This window comes from Cnephaeus nilssonii, assembly GCF_951640355.1.
Source record: "Cnephaeus nilssonii genome assembly, chromosome: 12".
In the NCBI taxonomy this organism is placed as follows: Eukaryota; Metazoa; Chordata; class Mammalia; order Chiroptera; family Vespertilionidae; genus Cnephaeus; species Cnephaeus nilssonii.
Genome location: NC_137083.1, coordinates 52,928,018 through 52,943,158, shown reverse-complemented (window position 1 = coordinate 52,943,158; position 15,141 = coordinate 52,928,018). Strand labels below are relative to the sequence as shown.

General features: G+C 48.2%; 1 protein-coding gene across 2 annotated transcripts in view; it reads right to left on the bottom strand.

Moving 5' to 3' along the window:
* DENND2A (DENN domain containing 2A) overlaps nt 1–14,880 on the bottom strand; it is a gene marked incomplete at its 5' end in the record, with an annotated part of 99,814 nt that extends 84,934 nt beyond the window's left edge. Inside the window, one exon of one of the 2 annotated variants that reach the window (XM_079785405.1) lies at nt 14,570–14,880. In XM_079785405.1, the coding sequence (XP_079641531.1) occupies nt 14,570–14,880 (311 nt within the window). The remainder of the gene's footprint in view (nt 1–14,569) is intronic. The other variant, XM_079785406.1, reaches the window with a different exon arrangement.
* Between the last annotated feature and the right edge of the window lie 261 nt (nt 14,881–15,141).

Genomic DNA, 15,141 nt, shown 5'->3' with positions numbered 1-15,141 from the left:
ATCCATGATTCTCTCTCATCATTGATGTTTTTATCTCTCTCTCTTCCTCTCTGAAATCAATAAAAATATGTATATAAAAAAAAAAAAACAGAAAAAAACAACACCACAACAACCCTGAGGCCTTATACTAGAATGGACCAATAAGAGGTTAGTGTGGTAAAAGAACAAACAAAAGGCATGCATGTCTTTTTCAGTTCTTAATTTTGAATCTAGGATAGAGAAGAAAGCAGAGCTCACATCTCTCCCCCCCCACACACTGACACATTTGAATGAAAAGCATTTGCAAGAGGCTGCAGAGTCTGGACACCAGAAGGAAGAGCTGAGTTGACAGGATGAAAGGGATGGAGAAATCCTTTTCCCATCCCTCTGACTATTTATGGGAGTCATTTCCCTTCAGGAAATGCTGAGCCCCTTCTCCCAGGACCCTGTTGGCAACGGCGCCTGCACTGGCTGACCCAGCCTTCCACATCCTCCTCCTGGCCTCAGTGCTCGCCCCTCATGACCCAGCCGGTCACTGGGAACCCAGCCTGCAGATGACAGCGCTTCTTAGAGGCCCCAGTCTAGTGAGGAAATTCGGGGGGAGGAGATACATAATAAAGCTAGAAAAGCCCCTGGCATGGAGAAGCTCCGAGACAGGAGCAGAGAAGCCGACAGGGAAGCAGCCAGGGCTAGAAATGACAGTGTGGCCCAGGAGTTGTGTGGCTCACCTAGCCTCCGCCACCTGGCTGGGGCGTGGCAAAGGCAGCAGCAGGACCCAAGGCAAGATTCTACACAGGTTGTTTCACGGAATCCTCACACTAACCCTGCTGTGGCCTCCCCTTTATAAATGCAAAGCCAAGGGGTTAACTTTCCCAAGGCCATGTAGATGCTGAATGAATCCAGGTTGTCGGACTCTTGTCGAGTCTGCTGCCCAAACCAGGGCCTTGAGGACAGGGCACAGGCCTCCCCTCCTGGATATAGAGTAGCACTCAGTAAATTGTTCTGATGGACTTTTATTCGAAGTACCCGGCCCCTATTACCTTTCTTCCCTGCTCTCCAGCCCCTCCATGCCCACCATGCATATCTTGGCACCACGCACCGCCTGACCACCCCCCTCTACTTCACGCTGCCATGTTGTAACTTATTTTTCCAAACTCAGAAGGCTTTCCTGATGTCCATTTTAACCCGACCTCGCCCAACAGTAATGCTGAGGAGGGGCGCGGGGGAAGCAAGGGCCCCCTGAGTGATCTGTCTGGGCCACTGAGCACCGAGAGCCCCAGCTGGGCCTACCAGGGCTGCATGCTCCCAGCACCCAGGAGCGGCACCTGCAGGGACTGCACCTGAAGGCCCAGGTTTGTTTGCTTCCTGGCAGGATGGCTCTGGCTCCAGCTGCCCCTCACTTCCTCACTTCCCCACCTCCTCTCTCCTTCTCTCCTTCCTGCCTTCCTCTTCCTTTCCTCCCCTTCAGACCCTTTCCCACCCTCTTTTGGCTTCTGTTCTCTTTCTTTCCATGAGCAGAGAGTTTCCAGCCTGGCTCCTGGCCAGCACATTTGGACAAAAGGCAGCAATCTTAGAGAGAGACGTCATCTCCCATCCCCTTTCCTGGGCCGGCACCATGGCTCCCTGAGCCCAGAGAGAAGGGGGCCGAGGCCGCTCCGGCCCTGATCCCAGCTCTGGGAAAGGGCTTAAAAGATGGCATATGGTGGGGGTTAAAAGCAAAGGGTTCGGGAGCAGACATACCCAGGTTCGAATTCCAGCTCTGCCACGTGAGAGCTAAGGGACTGGGGGCAAGTTACTCTCTAATCCTCAGTTCTCTCCTCTGAAAAACAGCGACAATAGTAGCACCCACTGTGAAAGCCAGTGGTGGGATTAAATGAGATTCTACCTGTAAAGCATTCAGCCCAGTGCCTGTCCCATGAAAAACACTCAACACATGTCTTCTGTCCTTATTAAGTGAACTTAACTCTGCCAAGTAATGATACAAGACCTTATTTGAATAACTAGTAATAATACCACCTCCTCAACTCATCTGTAAGGCTGCTTACCCATCCTGAATGGTTTGCAAGTGTGATAAAGCTGTAAAATGGTCTCAAACATATAATTGCTGCCCAGTCGGTATGGCTCAGTGGTTGAGCATCCACCTATGAATCGGGTCACAGTTCAATTCCCAGGCAGAGCACATGCCTGGGTTTCAGGCTTGATCCCCAGTACGGGGCGTGCAGGAGGCAGCCAATCAGTGATTCTCTCTCATCACTGATGTTTCTCTCTCTCTCTTCCTCTCCCTTCCTCTCTGAAATCAATAAAAAGTATTTTTTTAAAAACCGTATAATTGTTGTTACAGTATAATCTGTAAAAATTGATTTTGAAATTGAGGGGGAGCTGACCCCCTTTCCTTTCATAGAAGCCAGGGCATACTTGTGCTCAGCCTCAAGGGCAGACGTGAACGTAAGGAAGAGTCCACCCTGATCAGCGCAGCCTGCTCACCCTTACTTCCCTCCCCTCCCACTCTGTTTTTAGGCTCCTGACAAGCTGAGGCATTTTTATTTGTTTACTATACATGCCTTGTGTTTTGTACTCAGAAGTTGTGCAATGCCTGGGAATGTGTTCTTTTTATTTGGCTAAGTTTTGAGATATGGGAAATGGTCTTTCCCCTATTTTAGTTAGCTAATCTGAGCTAGCATGGATGGATTTTAAATTAATAAGATAATCAACCAGTTGAATGAAATCCTCCATGTGAGGTGTTGTTGGGAAACATACAAATATTTGGTCCCTGCCCTAGAGCTAGGGATACGAACTGTGGATGTGAAGAATTTTCTTTTTTAAATATATTTTTATTGATTTCAGAGAGGAAGGGAGAGGGAGAGAGAGAAACATCAACAATGAGAGAGAATCATTGATCAACTGCCTCCCGCACACCTCCCACTGGGGAATGAGCCTACAACTTGGGCATGTGCCCTGACCGGGAATCGAACCGTGACCCCCTGATTCATAGGCGATGCTCAACCACTGAGCCACGCTGGCAGGGCAGGAAAATGGTCTTCTATAGAAAGTAACCTCACAGAATGATCTGGTCATAAATTCCTAATTGAGTCATGGTGGGGAGTCATGCCCCAGGCATATATAACTTCACACACACACACACACACACACACACACACACACTAGTATACTTTTTAAAAATTTATTTCAGAGAGGAAGGGAGAGGAAGAGAGAGATAGAAACATCAATGATGATAATCAATGATCAGCTGCTGCCTGCAAACGCCCCTGGGAATGGAGTCCGCCACCTGGGCATGTGCTCTGACCAGGAATTAAACCATGACCTCCTGGTTCATAGGTCGACACTCAACCACTGAGCAACACCAGTCGAATGGCATATAACTTCTTTAGTAAAAGGTTTATCTTTGGCCTGGCTGTGGTGGTTCAGGGAATTGAGCGTCTCCCATGGACCAAGAGGTCCCGGGTTTGATTCCCAGTCAGGACACATGCCCAGGCTGTGGGCTCCATCCCCAGTAGGGGGTGTGCAGGAGGCAGCCAATCAGTGATTCTCTCTCATCACTGATGTTTCTATCTTTCTTTCCCTTTCCCTTCTGCTTTGAAATCAATAAAAAAAATTTTTTTTTAAATTAAAGGTTTATCTTTGCCTTAAGCAAGCCCTGTCCATTGTTTCTGTGTCTAGGTTAACACACCTTTGAAATAAATGCCTCTTTCAGACCCTTTGGAAGAGTGACCGTCCTCAAGAGAGCACATAATCTTGTTAACTCTCCTTTAACCCAATCCCTGCCTTGCTCTCTCCCATCTTCTTCTCATAACCTTCCTAACCTTCCTTCCTTAATTTCAAATACACGAAAGAAACTGCAAACTGTCATTTTGCAGAAGCATCTGAGATCTTGCTTCCTGGCAATTGTCCTGTTTTGGCTCAAGTAAACTCATACAAATTCTCTACAGCTAGGAAGGTCCTTACAGAAAAACACACACACACACACACACAAAAACACACAAATGGCAATAAAAGATTGCAATTGTTCAAGACAAAAAGACAAGATGAGCCCAGGAAGTGCCTAACACATGTTTACCAAAAGTCACAATGTCAGATTGGCTTAAGGACTAAATTGAACTGCAGTGGTAAATGTTATGAAACCAGTGTAAACTGGAGGAATTTAGAGGTGAGCACTGAGAGTCAGAGGCGTCATGGACTCCTTCAAAGAAGTAGCGTAGGGGGGCCCTTACAGGTCGACTGGGTTCCAATAGCTGGGGAAGGAGGACATGTTCAAGGTGAGGCAAGAACATGAAGAAAAGCAGGGGTGCTCCAGCCCATGACAAAGACCGACTGGCGGCACTGGATCTAGGGGATGTGTGATGGGGGTGGGGATGGAAGGGGGGACCATGGAGAAGAAGATGGAAAAGGTTAGAGGACTAGGCTGTGGGATATTCTGAGAGTAAGAAAGAGCAGTTAAGATTTGCTACCCTCAGAAAATAAAGAGGATACATAATGAAGGTATGATTACATCTTAGATCTTTGGGACATGGTAAGGTTTAAAATGGTACATTTAAGAGGAAACATGTACAATAGACAATCAAAGGGAAAGATCTAAGGGTGTGGTGAAAACAACCGTGGAGATGTAAAGTTGGAGAGCCAGAGAACCAGAGAGCACGAATGAGCTCTCTGAAAGAGGTGACGAAAAAGAAGCGAGTGGAGAACGGAGCCATGGGGGTTATTCTTGCATTGCCCTGCGACTCAGCTCTTGACTCATTTTCTTTATCTGGGCCTGCCAACTAGACAGTGAGGTCTGATGGCTAAACACACACATTGCACTTATTTTCATCCCTTTACAGTGTCTAGCCCAGATATTGGTCTGATGTGACTGCAGTGCAAATACTTGTTAAATGAGAAGAAAAAGAATCACCAAAATGGCGGCAGAGTAAGTGAAAGCTACACTGCACTCTCCCAGGACAAACTGGAAATACAACTAAAATACAGAAGAACCATCCTGAAAAATCAACTGAAGATGTTTACGGATACAACTCCTGGGCAAAGGAAACTAAGGAGAAAATAAACCAATGGGACTACATCAAAATAAAAAGCTTCTGCACAGCAAAACAAAAAGGGAGCCCACTGTATGGGAGAACATATTTGGCCATGATACATCTGATAAAAGGTTAATATCCAGCCCAAGTGCCTGCCCATCAGTAGACGAGTGGATAAAAAAGCTGTGGTACATCTATACTGTGGAATCCTATGCAGCAGTAAAAAAGAAGAATCTCTTACCCTTTGAGACAGCATGGAGGGACCTGGAGAGTATCATGCTAAGTGAAATAAGTCAATCAGAGAAAGATAAGTATCACATGATCTCACTCATATGTGGAATCTAAGTAACAAAATAAATTGATGAACGGAATGGATCCAGAGATATGGAAGCATGGAACAGAGTGCGGATCTCTGAGGGAAGGCAGGGAAGAGTGGGTGGGTGGGAGGTGATCAACCAAAGAACTTGTATGCATATATGCATAACCCATGGACACAGACAATAGGGTGGTGAAGGCCGGCGGAAGAGGGGCCCTAGAAGGGGTCAATGGGGGACAGATGTAATAGTTTCTTCTCTTTTTAAAAAAATATATGTTTATTGATTTCAGAGAGGAAGGGAGAGAGAGAGAGAGATAGAAACATCAATGATGAGAGAGAATTGTTGATCGGCTGCCTCCTGCACTGGGGATGAGCCCACAACCGGGCCACGTGCCCTTGACTGGAATCAAACCCGGGACCCTTCAGTCCACAGGCTGACACTCTATCCACTAAGCCAGACCAGCTAGGGCATATGTAATATTTTCAACAATAAAGATTTTATATATATATATATATATCTCAAAAAAAGTTAACACATTTTGAGTGAAATAAAGAAAAGAAAAAGAATCAGTGAAGATCTCTCTCTTTTTTAAGACAATTAGGACAACCAAAACAGATGGTGTCTCAGATGGGGCAATATTCAAAATACTTAACAAAGGTGTGGCTTGGACATCAGCCAATCAGAATGGTCTTATTGTTAATCCTCTAATGGCTGAATCCTGGTGGGAGGTCTAGCAGGTCCCAGGAAGGTGGGACAGTAAGGTGCTCAGGAAGCATTTCAGCATCAGAGCCAGTTTTACATCACCCTTGATCTGCTTACATTGTGGAGCTCAAGAACAATGACAACAGCCAACTGGCCACTAGATGCAGCAGTAGTAACTTGGGATAAGGTCTCAGCAGATGGCAGGGATGAAAGCCAGATTCCAGGGATGTGAGAAGAACCTGAAGACCTGCCTCAGGGGGCTGGCTCTTCCAGTTGCTCTATCTCCCCATCCTGAAAGCAGCATTCTCCTAGTTTCTTTCCATCAACTGGCAGTCTGAGCCCGTGGTTGTGTGTGTGCCTAGGAGCAGCCTCTCTGGCCCTTGTCCCCATCTCTCTCCTCTATGTCCCAGGACCTAGGTGTCCCTGTTGTTCAGGCTGAAAGAAGAACCTGGACTAAAAGCTCTCTGGGCACTGTCTCTACAGTGCTGGACTCACCAAGTCTCGTGGTTTTTGGGAAGCATCTTGCTCTCTCCTCTTTGATATTTTCCCACCCCATTAGATGCACCAGCACAGCTGGAGGGTAAACAGAGAGCACTGGCCCCTTTTGATGTCCTGGGAGCTTATGTGTGTCTGTTGATTGTCACCAACAGATGATGAAATGGACCAGATGTAAAGGATGACAGTCGCCACAAGATGCCAGGGAGTCAGTCATGCTTGGGGTTGGATGACCATACACTTCATTCCAAATCTGAACCAGTCTCACCCACAGCTCAGAGTATTAAGTAGAGAATCACTGAGCCCCAGAGAGCTGGAGACACTGCCTGGCAGAAGCCGGAGCACTGGCCAGCTGCTGTGGGACGGTCCTGCGCCTTCCCACCACCACGCTGACCAAGCCTGTGGCTGAGAAACCGGTCCCACTCCAGCTGCAGGTGACACACGTTCTGTGTCTCAGGCAGCCCAGTGCTCCTGTCCAGTGACCAAACCAGAGCTCTACAGCCTCTCCCCCAACTCACTTCTCCCTCGATGGTCCATTTTAACCCTAATTTGCCGCATGATCCCATACAAATGCCTCTGCTTGGTCATCTGAGGAGGTCGAGCCTGTACTTCCCAAGGATGTGAGAAGCACAAATAAGATCACAGAAGCGTCCTGTTCTAATGGTTCCAATTTGCTGGGAAGAGGCAGTCAGTTGTTATTTTTTCCACGGTGGCAGGGACAGCAGTAGCCTTCTCTGACTCACTCAGTGGGACGAGAAGTTCACACGCAGCACCGGGCATCCACCTGACCCACTTCCTTCCCTGGGTTCAGGCCTCTACTCTAGGGAGGCTAAGAAAGGCTGGGGGGGGGGGGGGCGGGACGGCTAGCTGGTTTGGCTCAGTGGCTAGAGCGCCGGCCTACGGACTGGAGGGTCCTGGGTTCGATTCCAGCAAAGGGCACATGCCCAGGTTGTGGGCTTGATCCCCAGTGGGGGTGGGGGGGCATGCAGGAGGCAGCCAATCAATGATTCTCTCATTGATGTTTCTCTCTCTCCCTCTCCTTTCCTCTCTGAAATCAATAAAGAAATATATTTTTTTTTAAAAAAAGGCTGGGGGGGTGTCTAGCCTGTGTGGCTCAGTGGGTGGAGTGTTGGCCTGCACACCAAAGGGTCTCGGGCTTGATTCCTGGTCAAGGGCACATATTTGGGTTGCAAGTTCCTGGTCAAGGGCAGGAGCCGAGCAGTTCACACGTCTCTCACATCGATGTTTCTCTCCTCTCTCTTTCTCTCTCTCTCTCTCTTCCCCCCCCTTCCCACCCTCCCAGTCTCTGGAAAGCAATTGAGAAAATATCCTCTGGTGAGGATTAACAGAGGATGGTTCAAAGTCATGTCTGCCTGTATCAGTGCATCTGGATCACTTATCATTCAGTGTCCCAGTGTGTATACTAGTACATGGTTGCCCTAGCTACTACCCACAGTGGATTTGCACAGAACTTAGTGCTAAATCAAATTCAGTCTTGCTTACATCTTCCTTATGGAGAAAGGAGAAAGTATGAAAGAAAAAGGAGGCACTTTAGATTATTCCACTGGGTTGGCTCTTGTGGGTAAGTTACCCACCAACCCCAGTTTTCAGCCTACACCATATTTGGAATCGTGGTGATGTGGGATCAAGGTTATGGGAACACGAAACCAACAACAAGAGATAAAACTGGGCAATTTGTTGGGGGACAATCCATAAAACAAAAACTTAGGAATTCTAATTTTAACATGTTGCCTTTTTTACCATAACAAAACTCAAAATAAGAGATTGCCTCTTTGAATATGCCACAATATGAATTTTAATTTTCATTATCAACTTAAATAGAAATTCATAGTAAATTCAGTGGGGAACTAGAGTGGGAATGTGGATTGGGGAAGAGAGAGGTAATAATTTTACAATAAAAAAAAACACACCTGGGTATCAGGCCCTAGCTGGTTTGGCTCAGTGGATAGAGTGTTGGCCTATGGACTGAAGGGTCCCAGGTTCAATTCCAATCAAGGGCACATGCCCAGATTGCTGGTTCGATCCCCAACAGGGGGCATGCGGGAGGCAGCCAATCAATGATTCTCTCATCACTGATATTTCTATCTCTCTCTCCTGCCCTTTATCTCTCAAGTCAATAAAAATATATTTAAAAAAATAAATAAATAACTGGGTATCAGAATCTCATTTTTAAAATATCCATCACTGGGCACAAATATATTCAACATGCATTTGGCTTTGAAATCTATTTTAATCTAGCAATTCCACTTCTGGGAATTTAACTTACAGAAATAATGGAATAAGTGCCAGAGAGTATTTCTGGTGGCTAAAATCAGAAACGACCAATTGCTCATAAATATCTCACTCCTTTTCAGGTTTAACTGATTTGAAATAATGGGCGAAGCCAGACTAAACTTTGAACAAAGAAAATTTACCCTAAAGTGTCACTAGACTTTTAAAATATATATATTTTTATTGATTTCAGAGAGAAAGGGAGAGGGAGAGAGATAGAAACATCAATGATGAAAGAGAATCATTGACTAGTTGCCTCCTGCATGCCCCACACTGAGGATCAAGCCTGCAATCTGGCATGTGCCCTGACCAGGAATCGAACCATGACCTCCTGGTTTATAGGTCAATGCTCAACCCCTGAGCCACGCCAGCCAGGCTAGGCTTTTTTTTTTTTTTTATGGGGACACATATAAGATACAGTACAAAATTGACAACAGTCAACTAATTGAGGGCACACAAATACCGAGCAAAATGATTCTTGATGTCTTGATGTTTACAATTCTATTGCTTTGTGCTATCAGTAGTGCCTGAATCAGAATGGTCATCTGTCTGAAAACAAGTGTTGTCAAAAAAATTTATTCATTTCTGTAGATTCTTTTAAGTTTTGAAGATGACCTGCATGTTAATAAACACTGACTTTAGAATCATTCAAAGTGCATATACATTTTTGGGGAACACCCTGTAGATAGTTTGTTAAACAAATGAAGTCAATCCGTGCAAAGAAACACTAGGCAGTTCTTAAGAAGGAGAGGACTATGTATGTATCACATGGAATTACTCCCACAAAATACTGTTCAATACAGACATAACTTTCATAGTTTACATGTAACTACTAGAGGCCCAGCGCATGATTAAATTGTGCGCATGTAGGGTCCCCTAGGCCTAGCCTGCCATCAGGGCCATGTCCGTCGCCCCGCTCCGCCTCGCACACTCAGCAGACGCTGCGCACGCTGCGAGAGCCACTGCTCCTTTGGTTGCGACGCCATTACTGCGTCATGACCACAGGCCTTTTATGATATAGATATGTATATAAAAAATATGCATAGACAAGTAATCTTTAAAATCTTAAATATACTTTTAAGGAAAATAAAACAAAATACATTTGCTTCTCTGTTAGAACTGTTCTGACAAACCCTCCTGATAAAACACAGAGCCCATGGGAGGCCTGGGTACCATGGAAGAACGGTCAGGGTTATGGTCAAGGCCTCCTGTCCTGGCCCCACTTTCCAGCTCCATCTCACTCTCACATTGGAAGGCAGCATGGACACTCCAGATTTCCCACTGCTGCGGGAAGCTAACCTCTTTCCTGAGCTTGCTGTGAGGGTGACTCACCCCTTCCTTCCCTAAGGCCAGGAAAAAACTGATAACTTGGTTTTTGGTAGTTCAGCCAGTTAGGAAAGGGGGTATCGGGCTTACCTCTCTTTTAGCCAACTGTACGCCCAGGACAAAAATGTCAAAGGGAGACCAAAGACAAAGCAACTCTGGGCTCCAGCTGGCAAAGAGCTTAACTTCTAGACAAACAGTTATTTGGGCTAACTTTTTGCCCAAATCAGACCATGATTTTAACCCAAGGGGAAAAGACAGTCGGGTATATTGCTTCCTGATATATTGCTGTCTTTTGGCCATCAAGTGTAGAAAACTGTGTTAATCACTTGACTCAGTTCCAAGCACTGACCTGCCTCCTGTAATTAAAGGGAAAGAGGTGCCTGTGAATCTTTCTGTTAGGTAGCCAGTGTGGGGGATTCAAAGAGAGCCTGGGATACGTGTGGAGGCTGCCTGGTTCTGATGGAGAAAGAAGGATCCATGCCTGGACACAGAGCGGTGTGTGACACACGGCACAAGCAGGGGTCAGCCGTGGTCACTTGGGAGGCAAAAAAGAAGGGGTTGAGGTTCCTGAAACAGTAAGGGAGGCTGAATCAACTTTGCCCATAGCCAAAGCAGCAGCTACCTGCGAGGTATATTTGAAGGTTCTTGGGAAAGGCTCTAACCTTCAAAATACCTTTTCGATTATCTTGTCGGAGTTGCTAAAATTCAACCCTTATAGACTCATTCCTTCTTTTTTTAAAAAACATTTTTTTTAGTGATTTCAGAAAGGAAGGGAGAGGGAGAGAGAGAGAAACATCAATGATGAGAGAGAATCATTAATCAGCTGTCTCCTGCACGACCCCTACTGACTGGGAATTGAACTATGACCTCCTTCCTGGTTCATAGGTTGACGCTCAACCACTGAGTCACACCGGCCAGGCAAGGTTCATTCCTTCCGACTGAGACTTTACAAATGTTAAATTGCAAACTAATTCTTCTAGCTTCTTTCCAATTTAGAAGCCATGGGTCAGAGGACAAATACACTTGAATATCAGGAGGGAAGTGGAAAGAACCCATGGGTCGGAGGCTCAGCACTTAAGAAAGGTTTCAGAGGACAAGAGAAAGACTGCGGGGCAGCACTGCATACAACAGTACTAGACCAGACGGATGGAACAGCAGAAGCCTTGTCATTATCCTTTGAGAGTTTCTGTCCTAAAAGTGCTTCACACACACACACACACACACACACACACACACACACACAGCTTCCCATAAATGTGTCTGTAACCAGCCTCCTTATCTGTACCTGTTCAGGCGGCTTTAGATCTTGATGTTGAAGGCTGATTAGGCAGTTGATTTCAATATGAGTAACAGGCTTCCTAATTTAAAATTCTATGGGATCTTGGTTTTTGTCCCCTGCTCTAATGAGCCCTCTAGGTGATTGTTAAAGCAGCCACTCTCAAACTTGGCCATACCTTAAAATCACCTGAGACCTTTCAAAAGTCCCGATGAGCAGGGCCCATTCTCAGATATTTTGATTTACTTGGTCTAGGGTGGGGCCCCGGCATCGTTGTTACAGGGCACCTCTAATTAAAATGTTAAGGGTAATGGGGGAATAAGGACACATGTAATACCTTAATTAATAAAGAAATTTAAAAAAAAAAGTTAAGAAATGTGATGGGGGAGGGGGGAGAACAGTAGACTCTCTCTCATACCTCAATGTTAATTTAAGGCATCTATTATTGGCAAGAAATGGTTTAAACTTTAGACTAAAAGGCACATTAGGAACACACTAACGTAGATTCTGCTGGTCTGTCTCTTGTGCAGAAACCTTAGAGAAGGACCTGGCTGGGAGATTTGTGGCTGGGTCTGCAGAACTTGTCAGCTCTTAGCTGGAATTCCTCGTTCTTCTATAACATTCCTTGTGTTGCAGCAAACAAGATTCCACCCTCCCTGGCCTCTCTCCGAGTGGATCTCTGGTCTCCTGAGTCTCACCCTTTTCCCACCCCCAAGAAGCAGGCTTAACCTCAGGTCTGAGGGCGGGAAGACCTGGACCACTTGGAGAAGTGGACTCGTCCCTCTGAATGGAACCCTCAATGCTGTGCCCTCTCCCCATCTCCCTTTGGTCAGGACTGCCAGATGCTGTCCCAACACACTTGCCCTGTGTGGCTCCTTCTCCAGACCGGAGTCTCAGCCCACCTACCCAGGAGCCATATTATAACGTGCCTGCTTCACCCGCAGGGTTGGGCACCCTGGGTGCTTTGCTCTCCACATTCCTCGAAGTAGATGCCACTTCTTCCTACATTTGAGGGACCATGGCTCCTCCATATAGGATTCCCAGGGCCCTCACTGCTCTCAAGCCTGAGCTGACACTCAGTCCCCCACAGAAATGCAGTATGTCCCCAGCCATTACAGGGAGATGGTATAGAAAGATAGTCATGTGGAATTTTATTTTCCTGCTCCCTCCTTCATGGTGACTTGACTTTAGAGATGAAGGAAGAGGGAGAGAGACAGAAACATCAGTGATGAGAGAGAATCCTTGATTGGCTGCCTCCTGCACTCCCCACACTGGGGATCAATCCCACAACCTGGGCATGTGCCCTGACCGGAAATTGAACCATGACCTCGTGGTTCACAGGTCAACGCTCAACCACTGAGCCACGCCGGCTGGGCAGGAATACATTTTTCTACGCCACTCTTTAGTCTTTACTACATGACAAATTCTCAGTTGAAAAAATTACAGAAAAAATTTTGTTCTGAAAATTAATTTGTATGCTTTCTGTTGTCCCAAATCCAAAACTGTGCAATCCAGTGTATTTTTGTTTGTCTCTACGCTGCCAGAAAAGTTAGAGCCAAATTCATTGTCCAAGTGTTGTGATCTGCTAAATTCAGGCCATTCAAAATATCCATTCTTTTTTCTTTGCTGTGTTTTCTCCTGGACTTTTCCACACTGAGTTTTAGTCTAAGCGATCTCGCCCTGTGTCCAAGCCTGTCACCACATTCTACCTTTATCTCTTGATTAGCCCATCACTACACTACACTATATGAATTCTTCCCACACTTGCCTGTCCCCCTCCCTCCCTCTTGGTGACTTTGCCCATGCCAGTTTCCTCAGCCTGGAACCACCTCCCCAGATTTGTTTGCTTGGTGAAGAGGTTTTCAGGGCTCAGCCCCGACAGTACCTACTCTGTGGGCCTCCTGAGCTGGGTGGCCCTGCCCTGGGTTGTCCTGGCATGCAGCACTCACAGCCAGGCCAGAGACCAGAACTGGTTTTAATGTTTTGTCTGACCATCCAGCTAGGATGGTGAGTTCCTGGAAGGAAGGGAGATATTTATCACTGTGTCCTTAAGGCCTAGCACACAGAAATGTTAGGTCAATGAATGTTCGACACAGACAGGATTCAAATCTTCTGGAACAAAAGGACTGTAGGCCAGCCCCTCCCGCAGCCTCTTCACTACCCTTCCTCAAAAACAGCCTCGGTTTGCCCTTGAATTCTGGCAGAATTCTGCTCCATCCCAGGCAGATACCCTAACGGTGTTCTACTCCATTCCTTTGGTGTGTCTGATATCTGACAACGAAAGCAGAAAGGATTTTGTTCTTTTCTTTTATGTAGTAACCACCGAGGGTGTAAGAGTTTAATAACAAAATTACTGGGAGTGCCTACTGTAACCCTGTTTCCGGGGGCCATTACTAGTATTACTGTGTACTTCACAGCATTAGGGAAGTCACAGCCCTGAAGCACGTCTCAGCACCAGCTAGAGCGCCCCTTTCCCAGCACCAGCCGGTTACAGCAGTCACCGTACCTCCCTTCCCCATCTGTGCCCCCATGGAGGGCACTGCCCAACTTCCCCACCCTCCCCTCACTCCAGGATTCCTTCTCGGCGGTTTGAATCCAGTCCTCTGTGACCCTCCTAAATATCTTTCCGTCCTGCGTTGAGACTCCCCTCCCCCCCTCCATGGGCTCCCAACTCCATCCTTAGGGGAAAAGTGGGAGAAAGATGATCATTCCATCGTCTTTTCCTTACTGCTTTCCCCAGATTGCAAATTCTGACTACAGCGAGGGAGGGTTGGCTGCTCAACCCCGCCCCACCCCACCCCCCTCTCTCTCGCCCCCTGGGACCCAACACTGCAAGAAAGGAGGGGGCTCTGCCCAGTTTGTGCAGGTTTTCGAGGCGCGCGGGACGGCGACTTCCCGGCCGGGCCCTGGAAGTCACCCCAGCCCGTTAGGACGCCTGGACAGCACTTCGCTCACGTCCTGCAGGTCGGGCTGCAGCGCCTCGGTCCCCACGTCCGCACAAGGGAAGGAAACCCAGTCTGTGGTCTGCAAACAGCCCCCTTCCAGCTCCGGGTTGAGGCAGCTCCAGCCGTCTCCTCCCTTTCCCCGGGCGCGTCCCCTCCTCGGTCCTCGGTCCCCCAGCGCGTCCCCTCCACTGTCCCCCGGCCCGGTCCTACCTCCTCCAGGCGGGCCGCGGCTCCGCTGGCTCCGAGGCGCAGCTCCCGGCGCCCGGGTGGGCGGGGGCTGCAGGCGGCGGGGGCCCAGGGCGCCATGGCCCGCCGCCCTCCGCCCTGGGATCCGCCGGGCCTCTCCGGGAGAGCTGAGCTCCCTGCGCTCGCGTCGCCGCCGCCCCGCCGCGGCCGTGGGCGAGTGAAGGCGGGCTCGGCCCGCAGCCGCGTCCCCCTTCGCGTCCGCCCCGCGGCTCTGCGCCTGCCGCGCGCCCGCCGCCCCGCCCCGCCCCGCGCCCCCGCCGCTCCAGTGAGCTCATCCGCAGCTGGCGGGCGCCCGGCCCGTAGCCACGGCAACGCCTCTCCCAGGGCCGCGGGGACTCCGGCAGCTGCCGTAAACAGGACCTTCTGCCGGACTCTTCCCCTCGCCTTTTTTTGGGGGGTGGGGAGAGGGCGGCTTAACCCTTTCCTGGCTGGAGACCGCCGAACGGCGTTCTGCGTCTCCCCGCGCCCAGGGCTGAGACCTAGAAATAGATGCACGGAGGTGGCGGCCACACTTCCCGCCTTCAGTTCACTCCAGA